The sequence below is a fragment of the Rousettus aegyptiacus genome, unplaced genomic scaffold (genome assembly GCF_014176215.1).
Source record: "Rousettus aegyptiacus isolate mRouAeg1 unplaced genomic scaffold, mRouAeg1.p scaffold_m13_p_13, whole genome shotgun sequence".
Taxonomy (NCBI): Eukaryota; Metazoa; Chordata; class Mammalia; order Chiroptera; family Pteropodidae; genus Rousettus; species Rousettus aegyptiacus.
In genome coordinates, this window is record NW_023416288.1 from 19081553 (window position 1) to 19108393 (window position 26841).

Genomic DNA, 26841 nt, shown 5'->3' on the forward strand with positions numbered 1-26841 from the left:
CTCTTTCATTTTCACCTTCAACTAAAACAAGCCTAGACTGGGTAAACCTGTATTAACTGTCAAAATATATCTATCAATCAGGAGCAAAGTGCACATTTTCCATGGAAATAAAACTAAAAATAAATTTTAGCCCTTGTAAAGTATAAATTGTCATCTAGAATTACAATTGAAAGCACAATTATGAAACTGGGCATAAAGTTAAAAGATCAAAGATTCCTCTAGCAGCTTCCTTGCCCATCTTTCTGTTCCCGTTGCAACTTCACAACCATAGTTTCTGATTTCTATCAGCCAGGAAAAAATCTGAGACAAGTCCATTAAGCAGTGGACCTCTCACAGTGCGGAGCAAGCTAAGAGGCCATGCCAGAGTATGGGATTCCCATCAACAGTTTTATTTCTAAAATCTTAAATGTTCACAAGACTTGAATATAACAAATGAGGAGTGTTAATTTCTCCTCTCTCTCTCTCTCTCTCTCTCTCTCTCTCTCTCTCTCATACACACACACACATACACACACACAATTTACCTATGACTAAACCTTCAACAATGCAAAAAATTGAGATCCGAGCATCACAAAATAAATGAATTAAACTGTTTTCTCCTTGGAATGTGTTGAGAAATTCCTAACCAAAAAGAAGCAGGTGACACTTTAAATGATCTTGAGTATAAACTGTGTCAAATTGGATAGATTTTTCTTGGGGTGGGGGGTGTGAATTTGCTTAATCTGTCAAGAGCAAGAGAAAACAGAGAATGGTGGTTTTATTGATGATACCAAGTGATTCTTTTTAAAGGAAATATGTGGCTTTCTTTGACCTAAGCACCATAGCCATTGATAGTTTCAAAACAATATTTCAGAGAATACAGCTTCAAGGGATGTGAAGAGCATCACTGAATAACTGAGCACTCATAGGGTACATGATATCATGCCCCCCGAAATCGTGACTAAAAATAACTCTTATCCTGATGTGAGGAAAGTGTTTTTCTACCTAAACAAAATGTTCCTGTTTATTATTTTAAGGCACTGATCTTCAACTGTCAGCAGTTCTCAATTTATCACCAAAACATTTTTCCCCAAATGCCAGACCATCATCGTGGCAAATGCCTTAGAAAAATTTTGTTTCTAACATGACTGCCCTAACATCTCAAAGAAACAATCTAGCCTGGAAGCCCATACCTTTGGAACAGACAAATGAAGATAGGTAACCTTTTCATATGGCTTTTATAAGAAAATGATAAAGTCATCTTTTTTTTTTTTTCCGAGTCACGCTCCTCAGAAGATAGCCAAAGATTGTTGATCTTTTCTATTTTTTGTTTACTTTTCTATCATTATCTTCTTAGCCTCCACAGCTAGTTAGAATAGAAAAAGAACCACCACCACCATCACCTCTACAACAGTTTTGTCTTTGGAGGCACCTGGCTTTACTGGAATCAGTTTTGGGCATCATTTTCTATCCAATCACTTAAGTGAAGAAATTTCTTCCTTTTATCAGGACAAAGGAACTAAAGTACACAATTTGTGCTGAGATAAGGGACACAATTTTTGGGTATGATAACACTCAAGGATTTTAAGATGTTTGTACGTGTCATTTGCTAGAGGAGTATCGAATAAGCAAGAGCAAAAGGAGAGTTAGGGTATTAAGTTTATATTTACTGAGAATGTCATATATAGAAGGAGAAACATAAAGGAAGTCTGACTATGCGTATGTCTAATGGCTTCGCGTAAGGAGCAGCACCTAAAGTTATGCACTCTAGTTTCTGGGCACGTGAACTGGGAGTCTGAGTGAGTACTGGAGTTCTGATGACCCATGAGGCCATCCTGCTCTCCTGTTTTCTGAACAAGACGAGGCAATCATAAGCTCACACGTGCTCAGGGAACACATGTTTCAGGGAAAGTACCTTTGGGGTCATGTAGTGCTACATTACTTAATACCTGACAGGAGACATGACAATTTCATTCATTTCATCAAAAAGAACTTTATTGGTAAATTAAGTTTTCAAGTATTCCAAGACTGATTTGATATCATCCTCTCAAAAAAAGATTTACATATTGTATCTGTTCCCAGTTAAACAGCACTTTGATCCCACATGATGTCCTAATTTAGGGTCAGTGTTCATTGTTCGGATGAGATCTCTGTGACCCATTGAACGTGGCAAGCAGTTAAGTGATGGGCTCACCATGGCATGAGTGTGAATCGGCCTATTAGAGCTCACAATAAAGAGCTTTGTGGAACACAGTGCCAATCAGGATTTTCCCTTCGTAGTGAGAGGCAACTGTACTTCCTTGCAACACTGTACCATTATCTGCATAAACCAGTGTGACTTTGGGTTCTTCTGTTAAAATATTCTGGATTCGGAGCACCTATCAAAGAAATAACATTAGGTTAACGTTTTTTTAAGTCATTTAAAATATAACTTTAAACATGGGGTCATTTCTCCGTAAGAGGCAACCTTTAGGTAAATCATATTTTGTTCCAAAATGACTCTATAAGACACCTGTTTCCTCACTGGCATAATGACAGGTTTTGATCAGGTGATCTTAAGCAGTGGTGGTGACACATAGGCCTACAGAGGCAAGGCAAGAAATATAAATGAGTAGCACAGTCTGGGTGGGAGATGTTAGGGAGCAGCAGGGACTATGGTGAATGGGGGGGGCTGTTACTCAGGAATAGTCAATTTATTTCCATGGTGAAATTCAGGATAGTTTTCATGTATTTTCAGATAAACTAGGAATTTGGATGTTTGTGTTTAATTCTTGTTTTTTAAATGCTGTCAATCAAAAGAAAAGTACGGCCCAAAAAAGAACATATCTCTGTACCACACTCAACCAAACATTCTGCTGAACTTATGGTTCCAACTCTTGTATGTAAGATTTTATAATTTTAGCTTTTTTCATTTAGTTGGGCAGAAATATAATTGTATCATTAACAACAGTGTAGTAGTATGTTAGGCTGGCTACATGTGATAGCCGATATTTAACTATTTTGGCTGATAAAATGACTATTTCATGTGATTCATCCTACTATAAGGAGCACACCATAAGTCTGGAGTCCAGGGTCATGGTTCGGAGCTTCTGTTTACCATTTGTTTCTCATCTATTGTATCAGATGAGACTAGGTTAAGTTCCCTTTTAACTTTTTATTCTTAAGCTTTAGAATATAATGACTTAAAGAAAGGATACCTACATACGAAAACACCAAATATTGCAGACTAGGAAGGCCAGTGCATGGATATTAAAGAATTAGTGAGAGCATTTAAAATGAACTTTTTAAAATAATTGGCACTGAAGACAGATGTTTTGAAAATTATCATAGCTTTAAAATGTAGCAGTTTCTTAATGAGAAATAGTTGATGGTGAATTTTAAGTAAATGAACCTCTTTTAATAAAACTAAATCACTCTTCCATAGGGCTGTGCATTAGATAATGGACTTTTTGCTATTCTTTACCAGATCCATCATCAAAGTATTTTTTCCAGAACAGCAAACCAAGTCCATGCTATAGCAAGTGGCTCACATTCACCAAGTGAGCTAAACAAGCAAAAACAAATTAGAATCTAACATTCTTCTGGGTTCCAAACAGTGAACACACACCATGGACTACATTTCTTCAATTCTATTAAACACACTATATAGCAATCCTAACAGCTCAGAACTAGTGAAAGCCACAAAGGATTGCCATTCACCATAATCACAATTATCCTAAAAATAAAAGGTATGAAATGCCATGATATAATTGGAAATACACATTTGGTTGTTCTTTTTTTAGGAATATAAAAATTTTTTTTTCTGTTTTGGGGGCAGGGTGTGCGAGACTGAAAACTATGCCTTAAAAAGAATACATAGCAGTAGACTGTGTCAAAAATATCACATATTGGATGTAAAAATGAACATGATTAATAAATACTGAAAACTCAAACTAGGAAATCCCAGGTAAATCATAGCAAAAGTTCTAATGCCTCGCCAAAGTGAGTTTCAAAGTGAGTTTATTTGCACTGCTAAAATAGTTCAATGAGTAAAGACCATAGACACAAATAGGGTCTTTGGGTACTATAGCTAAGATGGAAGAAAAGATCTTTTAATCCAGAATAATTCCAGCACATGATTTATCTTCCTATTTGTAGGGAAGATTAGAGGATGGCCATTTGTGCTTTAGGATTGGTCCACTGCATTAACTTTTACATATACTGAGATACAGGAAAGGAGAGCTGAATAGGAAGGCAAGTAACAAACAAATGATGAAACCATAGGAATCTGGTATGCATTATATTTTTTAAACTATTATAATTCCCAAGTTGGAGAAATTCAATCCATAAAGACATAGAGCCCAGTAGTCTAGTGCTGGTTATCCTCACCCAGCTTTCCAGGTCCACTCTCCACTCTGCCCAAGTGTGCACAAAGGCCAACTTTGAGAGCCCCTTGCTCTCCAGCTCCCAGTTAGGGTAACCAAGGAGCAGCAGCAGCGGGGTTTGGGAGGACTCACTTATTCTTCAGGCATCCTCCCTGCGATTCCCTGAGGGTTGGCTACATCCCGCAACCAGAGGCCAACTTTCTCTCAGAAGACCCTTCTCCACACACACAGCTCTTCTTGTTCTGGCTTCTGGTAACCATTTCCTGTCCCCTTTCCAGCCCTGGGGTACCACGTTATCCCCTGTTGATTTCCCTACACTCTGCCCACACCTTCGTATGTCGTGTCCTTATGAAATCTTCTCAATTTAAATGTACCATCTATCTCCTGCCTAAAATGACTAAAATGCCTCCCAAATTCAAATTCTTTTTTATATCTGATCATTTGGATCATCTATCCATGCCCCACATTTTATTTGCCCACATAATTAAGATTTAAGTCTTCAACTGAAAAACATCTGGCAATAAAGTCGCTGATCTGATTGATTTTTCAAACTAACCTCTGATGCAGGAGGATTCTTTTCATCGTAGAAGAGGATTCTCATGCCATCAGGATGGCATCCAACCCAAAGGTCCCCTGTCACAGGATCCACGGACATGTTATCCACCAGTGTATTAAAGACCATGGACTTCCAAATTAAAAACAAGAACAAAAGACAGAAAGTTAAAAAACAAATTGAGAGATGGCAGAGCAATATGTCAGACAAAACTATTGTCTTGTCCCGGTGACCACACTGCTGGTTCCAGGGACACAACAATTCTGCCCATTTTGGTAGCACGCAGGGACTTCTTCTAGCTTTCCACCCATGCTGGTATTTTTTCAGTTTCCATGACAGATGAGGGAAGGAGAAGATACAGAAAGCCAAAAAAGACTATTAAAAGTTACATGAAATCATTTGAATTAGTATCTGCGCATGAACCTAAAACCGAAGGAAAAAAAGTTTTAAGTGCAGCATAAAATAGTTTGTTTTCAAAATGGCACGTGCAAATGATATTTTTATAAGCATTCAGAAAACAACCAGGAAATGTCGATTCATTTCTGATGAGAACATCAATGAAATGCAGGCTCTTCTTTAGTGGGTAATCATAGGCTGTGCTGCTAGAGGACAAATGATCACCCAGGGTCTAATTTTTGCCTTGGACTGGGGAAAAGTTTCTTCTTTAGTTTCCTGATGTTATTCAATTCCCTGTTCTTCTGCTGTTTATTTTCTAAATATAAGTTGCAAGCATGTGATGACTGCACAAATTGCTGTCGAGGCTTTGTACCAGGATCATAAATAATACCAACGATTCTTAATTCCACCATTCATCATCTTGGCTGCTCTTGACTGGAGAGAAATCACATCTATTTGCTTACCTCTCACTCTCAGTTGGAGAAGCTGTATCTACCATGTACCTCAAACAGAGGCCAGCATACCTCAGTGCCCAGAGACCCTGTAATAACTGACTGTGACTCATTCCAAAGGCCAGAACATGGGCAGGAACTGTAGGGAGCCAATGCTGCCCTGTGCTTCCTACTCAAAATGAGAGCCATCTCCAACATCTATGAAGGGACTAGAGGGCTCAAGCACTGTGACAGAGCTCCTTTTCATCTTCGTGAGGAGCTATCACTCCTTCTTACCCTGGAAACAGGCAAGGCCGGCCAAAAGCAGTGGCTGGCCAAACACGCTCTGGTCAAAATCAACTCCAGGCCTTCTTCACCCACCAAGCCCGCACCTGTGACAGGGTCAGACGTTCTACTCTGATACGATCATTTCTTTAGGTGAGGGAAATTGCTGTTTCGAGGTTCTACTATTATCATTGGAAGGGATAATAGCCAACTGATGAATTCCCTGGCAGGTGAAATCCAGCAGAGATGAGAGTTGGGATGAGAGTGAGATAAGGGCACAGAAGCCTGGGGTCTCATTCATTCACTATGCAACTCCTGAGCTCCTACCATGTGCTCTGCAAGGAGCTCAGCAGCTGGAGCGAATGTAGTAAGCAGCATACCTGGTTCCTGCCAAGGAAATGGTGATGGCTCAGCCGGGAGCCTGTGCTGGGCTCTTGCCAAGCAAATCTGTAATTCCTAGCAATTCCAACTCACCGCAATGCACACACATGCCACATTTCACACTTCCACAAAGCCAACTGGAAAATTTTGCGTTCTTGGTCAAGGAAACTTAATAAATTATTCTCTTTGGGAAAAACTCTGTTAATAAATATCTCAAGGTTTAGAGAATTTAAACTCACTGAAGTGGCAGTAATTCATTGGCCGCCTTGGATATTTTTTGGGAGGTGGGGGGTGGAGTATATTATTCTTATTGTGATAAAATATGCATAATATGAAATTTGTCAATTTAACCAATTTTAAGTGTACAATTCAGTGACACTAAGTATATTCACAATGTTAAAAAAACATCAGCACTATCCATTTCCAGAACCTTCAGTCATCTCAAACAGAAACCCTGCCCAATAGCTCCCCATTCCTCCCTCCAGGAGCCCCTGGAAACCTCTGTTCCACTTTCTGTCTGTGGATTTGCTTATTTTATGTACCTCATATATGTGGAATGCTATAATATGTGTCCCGTTGTGCCTAGCTTATTTCACTTAGTGTAATGTCCAGGGAGGTTCGTCTGTGTTGTAGCATTGTTAGTACTTCATCCCTTTTTAAGGCTGAATGATATTCCATCGTATGTATAGACCATACTTTGACAGAACATAAACCCCTACACATCTCATTGAAAATTTTAGGATCTGTCTGAGTTCATCAAATTTCTTGGCCCTCCAGATATTAATTAACTGACTTAGTTAATATGATTCTTCAAAAGGAAGAATGACATTACAGTCACGGGGGTAGTCTAAACTAAGTTGTTATGTCAGGAGATAGGCATGATCTGATGCCAAAAGTGGGAGCCAAACCTGAAATAAGCCTCATTCTCAATCTCGTCTTGGCAGGAGCAGCACTTCAATATTGGTGTTTTGAATGTGTTTTGGATTGGTTTCTGTCCTTACAAAATTCTTTACCTTTCAGTTTACAGAAGCATATGTGTCGCAACTGCCAGAGCTCGTGTTTATGCCCTCAGCCAGTATGAGTGTGGAAATTCCATTTTACCTCAGCTAATACCAAACTGTCTCTGCCAATGATTTTTAATGTCAAACATAATGTTACATTTGATGTTGCTTCAAGGTAATTTTCTCTGAGTGAAGCCCCTTGTGACAGTACCTAGGATATACTGACAGGAACAGTCAGTCACACAACGCCTGGTGAAAGGACTTCATGCTGTGGGCGGTTATGGCAAAAGAGCAATGTCTTGTTGTTTTTTAAGCAGGGGGCTACTTTCATGATGCAGTTCCCTCTTGCTTTCTTTTTCCCCTCTTTTGTGTTTTTATTTTGACCTAAACCTTCAAACCGGATCAGAACTGGTAAGAATAAGAGAGGAACCCCTGAAGTACACCTAGCTTTATCATATTAATTTCACAAGTATTTGTTGAGTTCTTTCTAGATTTTGGAAATTCTTCTGGGAACGAATAGAAAAAAAATTATCCTTGTGAAGTTTACACCCTAGTGGGAGGGGCAGACAATAAAGAGGATAAATAAAATATATAGTATATTAGTAATAAATGCTGAAGGAAAAATAAAACTGTGGGGACAGGGAGAGCAGAGTTGCAACTGTAGATTAGGTAGCCAGGAGAGACGTCGCTGAGGTGACATTTTAGTAAAATCTGAAAGGCTATGAAGTGACAGCCATGGAGATCTGGTGAAAGATTACCTGAGCAGAGGGAGCAGTGCCCCATCCTGACACAGGACGGTGCCAGACAAATTCCAGGAATATGTAGGCAGGAGAGGTTGCGTAGAAGGCCAAGGGCTGCAGATAAAGTGATGGGCTGCCAGGGCACACAGTGGCCACCGTGAGGCCTTAGGCTTTGTGGAGAGCATTGTCATATTGAATACAAGTCGAGGCTATTTCTTGGCTATTCCATCAACACAGAGGGAAAAATGGGGAAGAGAGGGAGAGAAAGAGAAGGAGAGAGAAAAGAAAGTAAGGGTGGGAGGGAGAGAAGAAAGAAATGAGCAGGGAAAGGAAGAAGGGAGAGAGAGTAGGAGAGAGGAAGAACAGGAGAAAGGAAGGGAAGGGAAGGGAAGGGAAGGGAAGGGAAGGGAAGGGAAGGGAAGGGAAGGGAAGGGAAGGGAAGGGAAGGGAAGGGAAGGGAAGGAAGAGAGGAAGGAAAATCTAGGAACACAATGCCAAGTTAAAATTCACTAAAGCAGAATCAAAGTTTCTTGGTGAGATGTGTGGTCTGCTGTTTCCCACTCCACAGCTGAGTATAAGTGAACAACAAACACAAATGATGATGATGATTCTTCATAAAGGAGTGAAAAATTGGTTCTCACCCACTCCAATTATACAAGTCTTTTCTCCTCACTTTTAATTTCACAAATCAATTAGAACCTAATTATCACTCTGTAAACTTATAGTGTTAATACGTCTTACCTTTAATAAAGTTAAACTCCAATTAGCATGCTTTTCATACACATGAATCTTAGAACCCATCGTTTCAGCTATATAGATGTACCTTCAAAGAAAAAAAAGAGCTACATCAAAGCATTTGAAGTGATGCGGTTCAAAAGTTGACGGTGAAGTTGTGATAAATCTTTCTAGGGAAGAAATTTGCTTAGAGACTGAATAATGGAACCTATCTCATTTTCCAAAGAACATAAAATTCTGAAAGAACTAATGAGTTTACAGTGCACAAAGGAATTTTAATCATAAAGCTATTTCTAAGGAACCTAGCTGGTCCTGATCAGCAGGGAAGGAGCTTAACCCTAGCATCAACTTTTATGAACCAAGAGCAAAATGCATTACAGTGGTTCTCTTAGCTTGTCAATACAGTGGTGAGCCCCAGGTTCTGCATTTCAGAAGATAGTGCGTTCTCTTGAGCAGGCTGCAGGAAAGCTCTTTTAACAATCAGCTTCTTATTTTAAGCCAGAGGAAGTGTGAGAGAATATAAGATTCTTAGCCTGAGTCTAAGAGATGCCTTTCTCCCTTCTTTCCTGACTCTATGGATTTAGTATTTTGCACAAAGTACAAGGCCATGCCCATCATAAAGACCCGTGGTCGGGAGAAATGACTCCTTGATTATCTTCTATTTTTGAAGACTGGGGATGATATGAATAATTGAAAGCTGTCCAATTTTCTTTCCCTAAATGTTACTATCCCTCTGGAATCTGTGGTGATGAAAGATTAGGAAGGGTATAGATGGATGGAGACATAGATTTCATATATATAACAATGTTGACCAAAGTGTGGTCACCAGAATAATTCTGGTCTGTCAATCATTTGTTTAGGGGTGACCACCAGATAGTAAAGTAAATCAACTACATCACTAAGCACAGTGCTTAGTTAAGTTGACTTTCCTCCCATAGTAACACTTTTTTGATGAAGAAAGCAGTGCTTTGATTTATATTTTGGTGCAAGTTCTTTATCTCGTCATAAACCAGTACTATTGATATAAACCTACATACAAAAAATCTCATTATACACTAAAAACATCTTCCCTCAAAGCAAAGCTATTTAGTAATATTAAATACTTATCACAGTATTATTTAGTAATGTGAAATGCTTATTCGCCCTCTTGAAATGTACTTTTCCCCTCAAAAAAATAGAAATTTAAAAATATGTCTTCATAAAATGGAACATTCTAATTCAATAAATTTTACCCCTTGAGAAATTAAGATATTTTACATCTTTCCTAATGTCTTCTTACTAGGATAACATCTTAAAACATACCACATTATTTAGAAGGAGATATGTTCTAAAAAATATCTAATGAGAATCTGGGAAAATGCGTGACATTTTTAAAGAGTTTCCGTACTTGCCATCGGGTGAAATGTTGATTCCATTAGCAAAATCAAATCCATCTTCCACCACTTTGACTTCATTTGGGCTATAGTAAACAACATATGACCATGCTAAACCCAAATACAATTCCCAGGATCTCAGGTAGGGGTTGATAAAATAGTGATCATTTGTGCCATAAAAGTGCTCGGGTCCCACAGCAACAATATCATTCAAACTGCAATTCAAACACACACATATGATATGTACAGATATATATGATATATACATATACAGCTATATAAAGATGAAAATATTGTGCATTCCAGGATTGTCTTGGCATTTATTAATATTTATTCCTAAAATCATATGTGAAATGGAGCCTTCACTCTAGCCTAGCTCTTAGAGCAGAGAATTAATATGAAATCAGTCCCACCTATACAATCTTCAAAGACAATAATTACTTTAAGAAACCCTAAGCAGTTATTATAGCAATATAACATAAAAGTCTATTAACTGTGTCTTAAAAATAGTGCTATGGTTTGTGTGTGTGTGTGTGTGTGTGTGTGTGTGTGTGTGTGTGTGTGAGTGTGCACGCATGCATGTGCACACAGATATACTACATTCAGTAGCATCAAAGTAGGTCATGAATTATTATCAAGGCAAAATTTACTTATGCTCACATAACATTTACTCTCATATAGAATAGGTAGTGGAAAAAAATGCCTGCAACTTGTATTTTAATTAAAGCTCTGCTGCTATTAGTTGTGTGGTTTATGAAAAAAGCCAATCATTTCACACGTTTCCTTATCTGTAAAAGGAAATGAGATGAACTGGTCTATCTTTCAGCTATAGAGTCACTTCCAGCCTTCAAGTTTCATGATTCTAAACTGAGTAAACTGTCCATGAACAAGAACGCCCAGAAATAGGGTGCTTTGGCTTTTTTCATTTTGATTTTGATTCTCTCTCTGTTACTGAAAATCTAAGATATATGAGTCTATTTTTCTGCTTTAATAGGTACAACAGCGAACACATAAGTGAGTCATTCTTTGCTGATTGAGGTGACAGAAGTTCCCTGGGGCCATTATCTAGGAGAGAATTATCTCTGCTCTATTATGGAGGGTGTAATGGCCTGCAGATCAGCTCTGACACTGCTCTGGGCTCCTGGGCAAGTTAGATAAGCGTACAAAGCCTCAGTTTTCTCATCTGTAAAGAGAGGTTAAATGATTCTCCCAAAGTCATACAGCTCTTTAGTATAAGACTAAGGATCAGAATCTTAATTTGTGGAGTTGCAATGGAAATTACAATGCCTGTTGTGTGCTTTGCAGGGAGCCTGCCACAGTCCAAACCATCAATCATGGTAGCTACTATAGCTACATGAGAAAGAAGGTCTCAGGATTTATGATTAGTCTGCACAGGCTCTGGGCATAAAACTGCAACCTGGATTTCCCCCTCTCTTTTTAAAAATCGAATTTCTGAAATTAGTATGCTATACAATCGTTTCCTGTTTTTCATACAAAGGAGCAGAGCAGAATGGTTTAGAGTAATAGCTTTGAAACCTGATGGACTCCATTTGAATCCTGACATTGGGGCTACATCATGTCACTAAACTCTGAACCTCAATTTTCTCGCTATACTCTGAAAGGCTGGGGTAAGAATAAAATGAAATGAATGTAAAAACCTTGGCACCATGCCTGACACATAGTAAATGACCAATAATGACCATTATGTTATTAATAATAAGATGCTTAAGCTATAATACATTAGTAATTCAAATATAACTGCTATAAACAATGATATAAACAACCATCACAGACAAGCAGAAAATATATATGGCTAATTCTTGAGTTGAGAGAGCAGAATTTTAGTTAATATGATTACTTTCAGTTTGATTCTACATTGTCAAAGACCAACAGTTTTACAAGTGGCACAGAAAAAAAAAAATACATTAACCCTGGGAAATTGGACAAGTCTGAGATTTCCAAGATTAGATAGTGAAACAAATAAAATAAGTTTTTACTATTTTATAGTGGCTCAGAGCACCAGTTCCAGACCAAGCTACATGAATTAAAATTCTAGCTGATAGTGTTATCTGGGATAAATTTTTAAAATCCAAAATGGTGTAATAATACAACCGAATTAAGTTGATCTTTTTTAAAAGTAGAATTTGTAGAATGAATGTATAAATACACTCTCTCATCAAAAGCTGTTCTGTGAACCTTCATTTAATTCTTCCTAGGGACGCAGAAGAAGATCTGGGCCGCAGTTCCTACTCTGCCACTATTTAGTTGATTGACCTTCATTCAGTAACTCAATTTCTCTTCAATCTCGGTTTCCTCATCTTCGAAAACACAGGTAAGAAAGGAGAGGAAGGGGCATTGGTAACACCGAGCACAAACTATGTGCCAGGTGCTTTGCTAGGTATTTGCATGTAAATAACACACAGTTTAAAAGAAATCTAGGTTTACAATTTTTCCATGTTACATTGTAAAGGAGCTGAGGAAGGAGCTGAGTGTTACCACGGAACTCCTCTTCCATAAATGATTTGCTACCCAACAGCAATAAAGGCAATGCAGGGAAGGTCTTCGAGTCACCAGATTTCAGATCTCCTCTTAGGTATGTATGTGTTTCTAATTCATAGAAACATGTAAGATTCTGTTTCTTTCAATATAAGAATAAAAATAAATTAGTAGCAAATAAACAAGCTCTAGATGTGGAATTCATCTATGAAACTAGTTTGGGTTTGAAATAATGTCTGTTTTCAGAGAAAAAAAAAGCAGAGTTTTTTTCTTTGTAAAGGCTCAAAAGGACATTTAAAGGCCACAAGTTCTAAGATAGCATCCAGCCAGCCTAGAAAATGAGGACCAAAGAGAATGTCTTCTCTGAGGGGCTTGGGTCCTCAAAAGTTTCTACAGAAGAACATTTGGAGCAGTTTGTAATCATTACCAACGAGAGTTGAACAGTCATTATCTCCCTCGCTCCCAGTCAGAAAGAAAAACTAAAAGTGGGTTAATGATCGCCAAGAATAAAGGGAAATAGAAACATGATATATCTTAGTACTTAGGCAGAAGATTGTGTCTGATGGTTTTCAGGTGCAAAAGTGATTTTTCTTCTTGAAATTTAAACAGCTCAATGGTGGTCTTCAAATCTGGATGGTTCACCACCAGCAAGTACACAGTATTATCTGAGAAGAGATTAAAAACAAAACTTGAAACATTAACTGAGCTCTCAGCTGTCAGCTCTGTCTTCAAAAAGCAATTTCAACCCACCTCCAACTAGTACTTAGGGTGTCAGGCAGATGGAATAGTTTCATCTCTTTGTAAAGAGAAACATTTGTGATTGTTCCAAAGAGAAATGGCTAAAGGAAGAACCAGTGACAGTTTCAAAAAACTCCAAACTCCACAGGGGGAAATATATCCTCAACTTAAGAATGAGCAGTGCTTGGCACTAAAACTATAAAGAGCTTGTTGATTGCAAATAATATCAGTGAGGTGTGAAGTTGAAATAAAAGAGATAAAAGAGATGGGAAAGACTAATATGAGAAGGCATGCTCAGGTATAATTTGCTCCGTGTATGATGATAAAAGCCATTAAAACAACAACAACAACAACAACAAAACACCTGAGAGAGAGTATCAAAGGGAAGATTTCTTGAGTCAGTGTGAGTTTGGGACATGAAGGAGACCAGTATAAGTGATCAAGAAGGTATGATCAGAGTTGGCAAGTGAAATTAGATTATAGTCTTTTCCTTAAGAAACAGTAAGTCTTTGGAAACCTTGACCAAACTGGTGTTCTAAGAAAAACAATGCAAAGTTAAGTAGGTTGAGCCGAAGCAATTTGAGCAGAGAAGCCAGCTAGGAGATTCTTCATTCAACAAACAATGGCACATTCACTTAATACTGAGGTTGTAGTGGAGTAGAGTGAGTGACAGAAAGAGTGGAGGGCTGAAGCCATAGAGGTAGAGAGCCCAAGTCAGTCTTGTTAGGGTTAAAGGTAAGGATCCAGGCTCTACTCAAGGGGGCTTTGAGTCAAGGAGTAACATGACCTGAGGCTACCCTGGTAATCCAGGCATGTGGAGAGAAGAGACTAAACCAGGAAGAAAGGCAGAAAGAGATATGAGAGGCATTTGACATGAAATATCCAAAGCCCCTGATGATGGTTGAGGAATGAGGGAATAAGAAATCAAGCATAAACAAGGATTAAAACCCAAATTCATGTTTTACACAACAGAGTCTACTTCCAGGAATTTATCCTAAGGAAATATTCACAAGATACATACATTCAAGAATGTTTATTTTAGCATCCACTGTTTGCAATAAGCATAAAGGTGGAAATAGACTGAGTCAACAGATAAACTATATTATGGTACTCCCATATGGACAAATCCTAGACAACCATTGCAAAGTAGTTCTAAATGCACTGTCATGAAAAAGAGTCTGTGATGTAGTGTTTAATCCAAAAGCAACTTATTTTCTGTAATATTTATGTAGTATTTCCCCATTTTTATTTAAAAGAGTATATACACACCCAACAATATATTTCTTTGCACTTAAAAATATTTTTAAAAGAAAATATAATGCTAAATGCATAAAGAGATTATTGAAAAGGAAAAATATATCCTACGTTATATACAAAAGAAGGGAAGTTATGTGGGGGTAGAAGAGAAAATAAAAGGATGGAAAATCAGTTTTTGATATTTTGAGTTTAAAGTGGTTTTAGGAGAAAAATTCAATGGAAGTATTTAGAAACCTAAGGAATGGAACCGAAGAGCTGATTAAAAAAAAAAAAAAAAAAAAAAAAAACCTCCATTGGGGGTGTTCTCTTAGAAAGCAGGCATAGTTCTAGTTGTGACAAATTTGAACTTTCTGAAATGAAGGGAAAAAGGGGGAAGCGAAAGAGCGTCCTTTGTAGAATGCTCAGAGACTTTGAAGTGCGTGACAAAACAATGAGCAGGAGAGAAAACCCACAGTAGGATCAGAACTAGGATAGGTGAGTGTGTTGGAATACCGGAGAGGAGGAGCGATTCACTTTCAGGGAAAAGTGGTCAACAAAATAAAATGAGGCAGAGGAAGGAAGAAAGAAAAGAAAGAAGAGAGGAAGGGAGGGAAGAAGGGTGGAGGGGAAGAGAGGGAAGGGCAAGGAAAAAGTGGAGGAAGGAAGAAGAAAAGCAGAAGGGCTGGAAGAGAGAGAGGTTTGTTAATAAGGGCATTAGCGATGACTTCCAAGGCAGCAGTTGCAGCCACTGCATGGGTATGTTCTGGAAGAAAGACTGAAGAAAGGATTGTCTAATGAGGCCATGGGTATAAACATGGTCTTTACGTTTTTGTCACCTGAAGGACTTTTAACAAGTATTGTCACCCAGGTTCCCCTCAAATCAACTGAGTCTCTTGGAACTGGGGCCTGGGCATCAGGGTTTTAAAAACTCCCCATGTGCTTTTGTATGCAATTGGGGTTAACCATTAATGTAGAGACCAAGAAAATAACTGCAAAAAGACAGGAAGAAATGGGATGAAAGCATACGGGATGGGGGCAACATATTAAAATGTGGAGAAACAGTTTTAAGACTAAACACAGGAACCAGAGGACAGGGAGCCATTGAAGTTGATGGGACTAAGGGAAAGCTCACCATGGTGACTTGCTGTCAGTGAACCTATAGGTTACAGATGCCTTACATTAGAAAAATCTATTCCTGTAAATGTCTGGATCTGCAAAATGGTTTAAAATGAGAAAACCAATGATATTGGGGCTGAATATTATTACTACAGTAATTATAGGGATAATGTGAATGTTGGTAGTGTTTTTAAAAAGTTAGGTGCTTTACAAATGTTAAATATTTTAACATTCTTAAACATTTAGGTAATAAAAATATTATTACTAATTAAGATAGGGATAAGTTTAAAATTCAGAATAAGAACATGATTTATAGTTATACTTTAGTTGGATAAAAAGAAATATTCATACATTAACATTTCTTTGTTTGTTTTTTTAATTTGGTTTTGTTTTTAATAAACATTAACTATTGTTACCTTCATCTATAAATGTGCTAATCCCATGAGGGTTAAAAGAAGACAAATCGAATGTATTTCCAATGATCTTCAATTCTAACACTGTTGGATCTTCTTCATTCAGGTCCATCAGAAGTATTTTTCCAGGCTTAGTGGGTTCAAAGCACTTAATTCCAGGATATTTTAACCCCTTATAAATAATGGAGGAGAAAAAAAATAGGTACATTACAAATACTTCAAATGCTGATGCAGGTGGCAGATGGGACACTGGTTCACTCTGTCCGCTTCATGCCACAAGACCCCATGGGAAGCCTGTTAGCTGGCTTGTGCAATAGGCCCCTGGGAGCTCTAGAAGCCACATGCTCCACCAGGCAATCTCAACACAATGCATAGGCACCGGCAGCGAAGCCATATGTGTCTACCAACTCAAGAGAAAGATCAAAAATGGAAAAACAGACCAAAGGCACATTTACTAATGGGCTTCAATGATATAAGCAAGGAATACAAAGAGAACATTGGTTATGGTTTTTTAGACTGTCCCCGGGTAGGTTCCTTAAAAGCATCTCGGGCACAGAAGTTTGGAGGAAGTCTAGTGAGCCATGGAACTACTCTTTAGCCTTCAATTAGAACACAGCTCTTATTTGTTTTAGACATTTGGGTCCCCTAACTTTGCTTAAAAAATGTGTTCAGTTTCTTTAAAGAAGGTTTGCAAAACATTGTTGTAGAGAATGACTTAGTTCTCCATCTTCATAAGAGAAAACAGGGCTAAATAAATTACAACGAGCAGCGAAGTGTTTTTATTGGCTGGATGACTTGTATACGGGATCCTATCAGCTCTATTATCTTAGATTGTCACCTGCTTTTGTTTGGAGCTATATTATTGCCGCAGGAGTTTGCATGTAGGAGGGTTTACGCAAACATGCTAGCTTCTCTCTTCAAAGTTTGAAAGTTATGGAATGACCCCTCGGCAATTTTAAATTAAAGGGCTTATTGTGAGAAGTATATAAAAAAAAAGTAAAAATCAATCTCAATGACATGTGAGGTGATATATATATAAACATACACTCAATTCAACAAATATTTGAGTACACTACTTAAGTGCTTCAAGGGATAGACAGCTGAATTCCAGGAAGCCAATCTTTAACCCATTGGGATCACAAATTGCTGCAATACAAGATAAGATAATATGAGTTCAATGTACATAGAAGAATATAAATATGCAGAGAACACATATGATGGTAATTATAACACCAGTATATGCAGTTTGTTTTTTGAACCATATGACTTTATTTTATTTGAACTTAGGTATTTGTATATAGAAGGCTTAAATAAAAAACTTAAGATACTGGTTCTAGAAAATGCTTCAGTGAAAGAAAACACTTACAGAACTAATGAAAACCAGTCCATTAGGGAGTAACTCCAAGTCTTCGGACCCAGTTTCTGCCAGAAAAGAGAAGAGGGAGCACAGCCTGTTTCACACTCTTGCAGGAAGCTAGCAGTCCTTTTCTTAATCACTGTTAACTTGAAACTAGGGTTACAAATTTAGCTTTCTTTGATAGGTGCAGAATAATTAATTTTTTCATTTATTTGTTCCAATTAAATAATGTGATTGTATAAAAATTAAGACATTAATATAATGAAGTACAATTAAAATTTACACTGAATATATTTGTATTAAAATGATGGACTAGAACTTTTTCCTCAGAGTCTGAAATCTCTTATATAAAGTTCATGGAAATTTGTGAAATATACAAAAGTTATGATAATTTGAAAATAGCTTGCTGTTTTTTTTAAAGACAGAGTAAACTACCAAGGTATATTGATACTTAAGTTTCAAATCAAACAAACTCTTTGAAACTATACTGGAAGTGTAACTAAATTCTAAAAATTCAGTTAAAATGGGAATATGTTTCATATGCAGAGATGCACTTATTATTAATTATAAATATCACTAAATACCACCAAGTTAGTGATACTTTAAGTACACGTAAATTTTTAATATTTCAATGAGTCTAGAGGCAAATGAGATTTTTGATTTTTGTATTGATACTCTTAGTGGAGATGATTGTTTTTCAAATATCCAGTGATACTTAATATCAATATCATATTTGTTTTCTAGAAAAAAATTACACTATAAGATACCAAACTAAGCTTATCAATGCTAACTGAATAAAGAGCATCTGGTCTAGCCTTTCTAACCTTAGGGCAACTGAGATAAATAATTCTAAACAAACAAACAAACAAAATAACAAAAGTATGGATCTCAAACAAGTTGTCCTCAAATAACAAAGCTGGTTGGTTGGAATTAAATGCAGACTGCAGACTGTCGGCTGCCTACCAGCTGCTATTTCCCTGCCTACATGCTAACAAGGCCCGCTCACACAATGGAGGCCCAATAATGACTTTCCCAGCTTCCTTTGCAGCTAGATCATCAGCCTATTGTCTAGCCCTGACTAATGAGATCTAAAGAAAAATCTGCTGAGAGTTTCTGGGAAAATTGTCCTCCCCGATATTAAAAGACAGATTCATGAGGAGAAAATTTGCATCATTGCAAAGATGTGTGATGGATTTTAAAAATTTGCCCTTTACTTGCTTTCTCTCTTTCTGTCTCTCCTCTGTCACCTCATGAAGTTATATTACTATAAAAATCAAACATTGTTCTATTGTTTTTGCTAAGCTGACCAAACAAGAACAAGTAACTCAAAAACTATCAAAACCTTGGCAATATGTTAGTGAAGTCAAAAGTCACGTAATTTATTGAAAATTAACTACTGACTTAATAATGCTCTTCTGGTTCATAGTTTTATTTTTGAATAAAATTAAGCATGTATTAAATAAATAGCAACATAATACTACAAGTTCAAATGAGATACTTCCTCCTTTACACACTTACCTATTCCTTTAACTAAATTACAGTTAGGAAGTTCTACTGGTTTTACTTCTCGAAAAGCATGAAGTCGTGTTCTGGAGGAGAAAAAGGAATAAAACACACAAAAAACTAGTCAGAAATCACAATTAGGTTGCAAAGGTAAGTTGCCAATAAAGTTCTCCATAACTGCACTTCGCTTGGGTTTTAACCCAGAGTTAATGGTCCCTGGAATTCTGGCAGGTAAGTAGATCTACCACAATATTTAGTACTTATTTAGCAGAGATGGATAGATACACAAAGAAGATACAGAATGTTCTCTCCAGGGCTCTGTGCACTTTGGCAGGAGCAGGAACTATTTCATCATCTGTGTAAGGAGTCCTATGTGGAAATTTGGGTTAAATAACAACACGGTTCCAATTTATTCCATTGATGTTTTAGGGTGGCTGACAGATGGGTCTCCTGCCCATCTGCCCAGTCTGACTCCAAAGCCTGGCCTGAGCATCTGTTTCCGGCTGTGTTGGTTGAAAACATGCAGGTAAGCTTAAAAGGATTTATAACTTCAGAAAATCATACCCAAGGCCAGCATTTAAAAAAGCATTTCACACAAACACACCCAAAAGCAATTTATTAAATCTGAGTGCATCAGCATCGAGGGGAACACTGGAATGAAGGACAAAGGAAAAAAGGACAGATGTGAGAAGGAAGCACCAGCAGGCTGCCGGAGCAGAGCAAAGCTATTGATGCGGCGTTTGAAAGAAATGGACCACAACATCAGCACAGCCTAGAGATTTAAACAATAAACATTATTTTGATAACTAATGATACCATATAATACACCGTCACAGTCACAGTGAGCAACAACACTTATCCGAGAATCCCTGGAAGTCTTATTTGGCTAAGAGAGACAGGCTGAGAAATAAACTTGCACTACTGAAAATTAAGTCTAACAGAAGGAGGAAGATGGACTAGAGGGGAGTGGACACTTTGGCTAAAATTCTTACCAACATGGCACAAAACGATAGGAATTTGGGGGCGATTGGTCTCTTGTCATTCATTCGGGGGAAAAAAAAATTGTAGCCTGTTTCTACTACCACACCGTTGGCTATCAATTCCACCTTCTAAGAGGGTCTGATCCGAAAGTCCAAGAGTGAGGTCCACTAATTAGCTTTATTAAAACACCACAGTGCTTCCTGATGCACGACCAGGGTAGAGAACCACCAGTCTGGGTACCGGCTATCCAGACATGAGGAAGGCCTAGCCTGCAAGGAGCTGGTGGTTTCCTGAATGATGGACATGAACTTAAAAAGCAGACTTCAGAGGAAGGTTGGAATCTGACGCCACAATCTGAGAAACTAAAAAGTATCTCAAAATAGTAATCGGACACACCATCACAAAAATTCACAATAAAGAAGTAAAAAGGAAAGTGATGGAGCAGCGGCTTGAAAATTTTCAGACTGAGACTTACATCAGGAAAAGCATTTTTAAGTAGAAACATACAACAGACACTCACATACCACACCCATCTGAAATAAGGTTCACAAAGGATTACTTACCCTCATGTGTGTGATATAGCCTTAACTTTTCTATTCAATTCTATTTCATTTATTTAAAATGCTGGTCATGATATACTATATGGATTTTTGTGACCCACCATTTTTAAAAACACTGGTCTAGAGAAAACTCAGTGAATGTTTATATAATGCTCCTAGCAACTCAAAGGACTGGTACAAGATGTTAAGGGTGAAGGTCTAGCCAAAGACAGTGCAAAACGAGGCATGGAAGAAGAGATTCAAGGATGCGAAATTGCTGAATGGGCCAAGATATTTGAAAGGTTACAAGGATGGACAAAGTAGCTTTTCTTAGCATCAAAACCCCACCAGAATAAAAAGCATGCTGCCTGGCTCTCAAGCTCCATTTAACACGATGGGTTCATAGAGAGAAGAGAAAAGCAGAACTAGTCAGCTCCTGTTCTAATTCAGGCTTTCCTCTCATGGAAGATAACCTCTAACTTGGAAAATGTAGAATGATCACAGTTAAAAGGAGTCCAAGGTAGGTAAGGAGTTCAGATCTGTGGCCCAAACAAATCGTATCTCAACAGGGTAATCATTGCTACTGCAGTTCAGGTATTGTGTATACCTTCATCTAATCTACAAACACCTCCCTGAGGTATTATTTTCTCTGTTTTACAGGTAACTAAGATTAAGTGGCTTCCCAAGGCCACAAAGTTATGAAGTGGCTGAGCTGGGATTGGAACTCAAGTATAAATGCAAAGCTCACATTCAATCCTCTACCCAAGTAAAATTTACAGATAGCACTGGTTAAAAGCTAAAGGGAGCACCAGAAGAAAATTCCTTCTGTGTTACTATAATCCTCTCATATTTTTCTATCTTATTCTCAATTATTAGGAAATACCTTGTCAAGGGCTTGATTAAGTCAGAATGTTCCAGGTCTAAGGAATAAAGTATAATGTCTGAGAGGTGTCCCTGATTCAAAAGCGTCTGAACTCTGGCCAGAGATCACATGCTCCCTGCTGGGAAGTACTCTTCACAAATATGTACTTTCTCATTATAAAAAGAAATGATAATCTTTAGCTATGTATTATGAAATCCATTTTGGAACTTTCCTTGGAGCCAGACTCACCCTAATCAGTCTGCTTTCTGCCAGTGGGCACTCTTCATTTATTTACTATTCCCTAGTGGGGCCTACTATGTGCCACACTCTGTTGTGAGGGCTCTCACACATACTTCCTCATTTAACATCCATAGTCGTCTTTGAGGCAAAGATTACTATTTTACCTGTTTTATAGGTAAGAAAACTGAGGAGGCATTGAAAAGTTAGGTAGTTTGCTTGTGATCATTTATTTAAAAGGATATAGTTGAGATTTGACATTAGGTGTCATGATACCAACGACCTATTTCTCTATATCACTTACATACTTCTTTTCATTTGCTCATGCTTTTCCCTCCACCTAGAATGCTCTTCACCCCCTAAACCACCAAGAAAAGCTCTACTCATGATGTTCTACAGCTCTACCTTCACTCATCCTCCTGACCCTTCACAAATACATCTATCAAGTCTATTACCATATTGTTTTATAGTTACCTGGGGGTTTTTTTGGGTCTTGTTTTTCACAGTAAACTCTGAAATCTGTGAGTCCTGCATCCTATCTATCCCTATGACTTTGGCATAAACGCAGCACTCACAGAGAGAGTACTCGAATGATATTTACTGAATTGTTTCATGGAGCTAGTAGGTTAGGGCATCAGATGGAGAAGATGGTTTTGGTTGCATTGATAGGGGAGGCTGGAGAGCCATTGTCCTTAGCCTAGGGTCACAGTGAGGTAATGCAATAATATATATCTAAGTACCATTCATTAGGTGGATCATTCATCAGTGGATTTTTGAGATAGCAGATAGCATAATAAAAGTTAACACAGCACCTTTTATGTGCCAGATTTTATATATATTCTACCGTGATATGTATTATTATCCCATAATTTTTAGGTAGAGAAACAGGTTCAGAATGGTAAAGTGACTTGAAAGTTATAGAAATGAGAATCTACCCCTGCCCTCTTCCCACGAAAGTGTGTCGCCTGGTATGGGAATGGGGCTGGCAGGAATGCACCGAGTGGCCTAAGGTTAGCGTTGCAGTCTCCTTTTAATGAAGGGCAGCACAGTGGGCTCACGTATTACTGCAATTTAGGAAAGAGAAGTTGCAGCAGAAACACTGGACTGCAACACTGCATGCTCCCAGAGGGCACTGTTAACAACACAGTCCATACCCTGGACCTGAGCAGTGCACATCTGCAAGGCTACAGGCAGTGGACTACAAAGACAGGCGAGGAAACTCTTGATCCAGGGGCGCTTCCTCAGTTTCTTCCTCTGTGTTGCTATCAGCTTGGAAGCATCAGAGAAGGGTCCCAGGGCACCCCCTTCAACCTTCCACAGCTTCTCTCCAACCCACGCCTATATAACTTCTTGTGAACCTGGCCGGCTCCTGCACACCCATCTCTGAAGAAGAAAAATGTATCCACTCTGGAGATCTGGCTTGCCTCTGATATGGGCCTCTCAACATAATCTCTGCCCTTCTCTCCATCAGTTGGATTCATGATTTTCTCTGGGACTCAGGGACTTTCTCTGGAAAATAGAAATAAAGGCACTTTACTGATCCTCCAGGATCTTTTGATCTGGTTTTAACAGGAGTGATGCAGGAGTTAAAGTGCTTTAGAGAAGTGCATACAAATCCCCTGGGGGGTAGGTTAAATAATGCTAATTCTGATTCCATAGTGTGGGTCAGAGCCTAAGATTCTTCCAGTCCAGAAAGTTCTCAGGTGATGTTCATGCATCTGGTCCATAGGCCTTTGAGTAGCAAGATTTTAAGGCCTTTTGGAAGATGGATGCAATTTTCCTCCCTTCCTCTGTCTGGGCTGCTCCGGAAGCTCTACAGCCATCGTCCATTACCGTAATCACCAATCCTCCCAGCCCTGCATTGCTTCTATGTTTGTTCTTCTAGCCCTCTTTCCATTCTCAAACCAGAAGTCCATCCCACTGGCACTTTCCTTTTCCCATCTCAGTCATCTGATTATAGCCAGAAGTTGGAGGATGGAGGCTCTCTCCACTCGATGGATCCAGGTGCTGAATGTAAAAACGGTAAGTTCTCACTTACGAACCAGACCCCAGGCCTTCCCACTGCAGCATCCTTATGGAAAAATGTCTCCTGCAGATACCCTCTCCACACCAGAAAACCACAGGCAATGCCAACAAAGGGACTCGCAGAGAATGACGTTGTGTTCAGCTATGACCATGGTATGCTTTGGTCCTTCTCGGAAAAATCAGAATCAGGCTTGGGGCCCAGAAACCATTTGCCCTTGACAATTTCTTTGTTTCTGTATATGAGCTTCCCCTTCTGCCCAAGGCCAGGATCTGACTTCTTCAGGGTAAAATCTAAGTGTTGGTGCGAGTCAGTGGTATAGAATTTCCCTTCTCAAACCATCCCAGATGTTCATGGATTGTACCAAAAAAGGAAGTGGCGGTCATGGGCATATAAGTCTGCGAAATGATGGCTTAAACAAAGCAAAAATCATGTTTTCTTACTTAAGGACTTTTCAAAGCTTTCAATATACCAGAGTGTATTGTCAATCTCTAGAAGGCTAAAATAGACAACATTCCCCAAATTTATTTGTCTGAGAAACCCATTTTTTTTTTTGTGGAGCAGTTCCTGAGACTTGTGTTCCAAGGAACAGATTTGGGGAAAGAGTAATGTTGAATAAAATAAGCTAAGACCTCATATTGAGAGAGACACATTTTTGGAGGGGGGTGGCAAAACTATACTTTTACACAAAAACATATACATATACCGTCCTCATTCTTAGAGTAAATTAGAGAAGGTAAACCCTCACTCCCTCCTGGCAGATCTGTACTTCTGTGGAATATATCTCCATACGGGACAACTGGGATAGTATGGGCAGAACAAACCCAGGAATAGATGGAAATGGAGAATTCAAAGGAGAAAGCCCAGATAGGATATGAGATAGTTCCAGCTCACCTCATTTCTTTTCATCTTAGGATGATACCACGTCCCACACTTATGGTGGTACAAAATTACACGTACATTCTCCTTTGGCAGCAAATAGTATCGTCATTAATAAAAATCTACAAAACTGTCATTTTCTCATGATTTAAAACCCCATATCATTTTCTTACTTTTTTCTATTTATGATTCCAAAAAAATAACCAACAATTAGAAGACCAAAAAAAAAAGTTTATAAAAACTTATTCCGAATGTAAGCTTCCAATCAGTCCATTACATTACATAATTAAAAAAAAAAAAAAACTAGAATGTTCAATTTGATATTTAGTAATGTTTTACTTCAAAGTAAATAACAAGGTATTTCTTATTGACTAAATCTTAGATGACCTCTAGACTTTGAACCCCTGTAAAATGTTACCAGGAGAACTCATACATTTTTAATTCCCTCCCCTTCATATAGTATCTAACACTATATAAAATACCTAAAGGGAAGCAGGGAACTAACGTTCATCGAAAAGATACTATGCCGCAGGCACAGTGTTAGTTGCTTTATATTTACTGAAGTAGCCAATGTTAGAAATATAAAGGGTTTTTCCTAAGGTCCCACAATGGAAGGGACAGAGCTGGAGGGAAAACCAACCACGTCAAATGCCAGCTCCCCACTGGAGCTCACAGAACCGGCGCAGAGGGATTTGCTCCCACCGGCTGCGTTCCACTGGCCAAGTTTCTGTCTCTCTTCCTATGGCTTCAAATCGGGGAGGTTGGTGCCATGGCCCGGCAGCCACTGTGGAGGCTCCTTTCCCTAATTCACACAATAGCAGCCCCTTCCCACTCTTCCTCCCCAAGCCTGGTTATCTATTCTGAAGAGAGGTTGAGAAGTGAATCTGTAGTCTAGGCACACGGATCTCCATAAAAATTAATTCGTGTATGCCAAAAGTGTGGCCACTCACCCCACTGACAACAGTCTCCTTACCCCGTCTCTCAGACTATGAGCAAGGAGATGTTTTCAAGTGGCACACGAAAATTGGACAAACATTTACGAATCCCCTGCGGGACATGCACCCAGCGTTTGCCTGCAGATTTACTGTTAAGAGCCTAGATTCCTCCACTTTGTGGCAGGAGCGTTGGTGCTGTCCTGGAGCTGGCCGAGGTGGGGAGACCAGGAGTGGCAGCCCTTACCACAACCCAACTTACTCGTAAGAGGACTGGTAATCCCTGAAGAGTTTCAGTCCCAGCCCCAAGAGAGTGAGCACCAGCAGCTTTGCCATGGCATTGGGCAGACCAGCAATGAATGAGCTAAAGCACAGACCACGGGGAGAACTGCCTGCTTGCACCTGAAGATCACGCAGTCCAGGGATCAGCCTTGCCCAGCCCCTCCTGGCTTCTAAGAGCAGGACCTCTGCTCGCCCTGCGGGCCAGTCGCACCTGACGTCGAGGTCTCATGGTTAGTGCCTGCCTGCTGCCAAGAACTGTTTGCTCCCCAGGACTTTAAAAAGAGAAATCTAAGAACAGCTGCCTAGACCCGGAAATAAGGGGAGAATAAGCAGGTAGGAGTAATTGGAGAGCCGCGAGAAAGGAGAGCCAAGCTTTAATGAAAGCTCACTTTGTGCCAACGAAGTCCTAATCTTTGTTGCTCAGTGGGGTTTAGAAACTTGATCACTGTAACTCAGCCAGAAAAGGCACAGAAGGAAGAGAGGGCTGTGACTGGTAACCCTAAGATTTAACTTTATTCTCAGCAGGATACCACTGTCACCTTCAAACATCTGGATATGACGCTCTCTCTCATTCTCTCAGCACAAACTCCTCGTTTGTGAACACCACTTGGTGTTCATTAATTCTGGCACTCGCTGACATTTACTGAGTACCTGCTGTGTGCCAGAAATAGTGAAATATATCACTTCTGCATATACAGTGCAGTGGATAATGCACATATTCTATGGAGAAGAATAAAGCAGGGAAGGGGGATAGGAAGAACTGAGCTACTATTTAAGGAAGGGGAGGCTGGAAGAACGGGAATTAAAGGGTGGACTGGGGAGTAGACAAGAGAGGCTACTCTCTCCTCCTCTGACCAAGTTAACTTATTAACTTACCAATTTATTTATTGTATAAATTATAGAATATCCTTTGCAATTTGCTTTCTGACTCTGTGAGATCTTAGAGCAGTGATTCTTAATTTTTTTTGAAGGAACCCAACCGACTTTGAGACTGGTGAATGCAGTAAAC

The 26841-nt window shown here is 38.9% G+C and overlaps 1 protein-coding gene across 1 annotated transcript; it reads right to left on the reverse strand.

Moving 5' to 3' along the window:
• Positions 1-1952: 1952 nt before the first annotated feature.
• On the reverse strand, positions 1953-25920 carry PON1 (paraoxonase 1). Its single transcript, XM_016160862.2, has 9 exons — positions 25813-25920; positions 19113-19183; positions 17604-17659; positions 16241-16409; positions 13276-13399; positions 10253-10453; positions 8872-8953; positions 4900-5028; positions 1953-2357 (listed from the first exon to the last, which is right to left on the reverse strand). The coding sequence occupies exons 1-9, from the start codon at positions 25884-25886 to the stop codon at positions 2199-2201; spliced, it is 1065 nt and encodes a 354-aa protein (XP_016016348.2). The 5' UTR covers positions 25887-25920; the 3' UTR covers positions 1953-2198.
• Positions 25921-26841: the final 921 nt, after the last annotated feature.

What these genes read in the sequence shown, in the direction of transcription:
- PON1 (XM_016160862.2), bottom strand. Translation starts at nt 25,886, where the DNA reads ATGGCAAAGCTGCTGGTGCTCACTCTCTTGGGGCTGGGACTGAAACTC. An exon ending in AGACACAATCTTCTGCCTAA is followed by an intron (nt 10,454 to 13,275) that starts GTACTAAGATAT and finishes TTTGAATTGCAG; the next exon opens with TTTGAATGATATTGTTGCTG. An exon ending in GGAGTTTAACTTTATTAAAG is followed by an intron (nt 5,029 to 8,871) that starts GTAAGACGTATT and finishes TTAATTTGGAAG; the next exon opens with TCCATGGTCTTTAATACACT.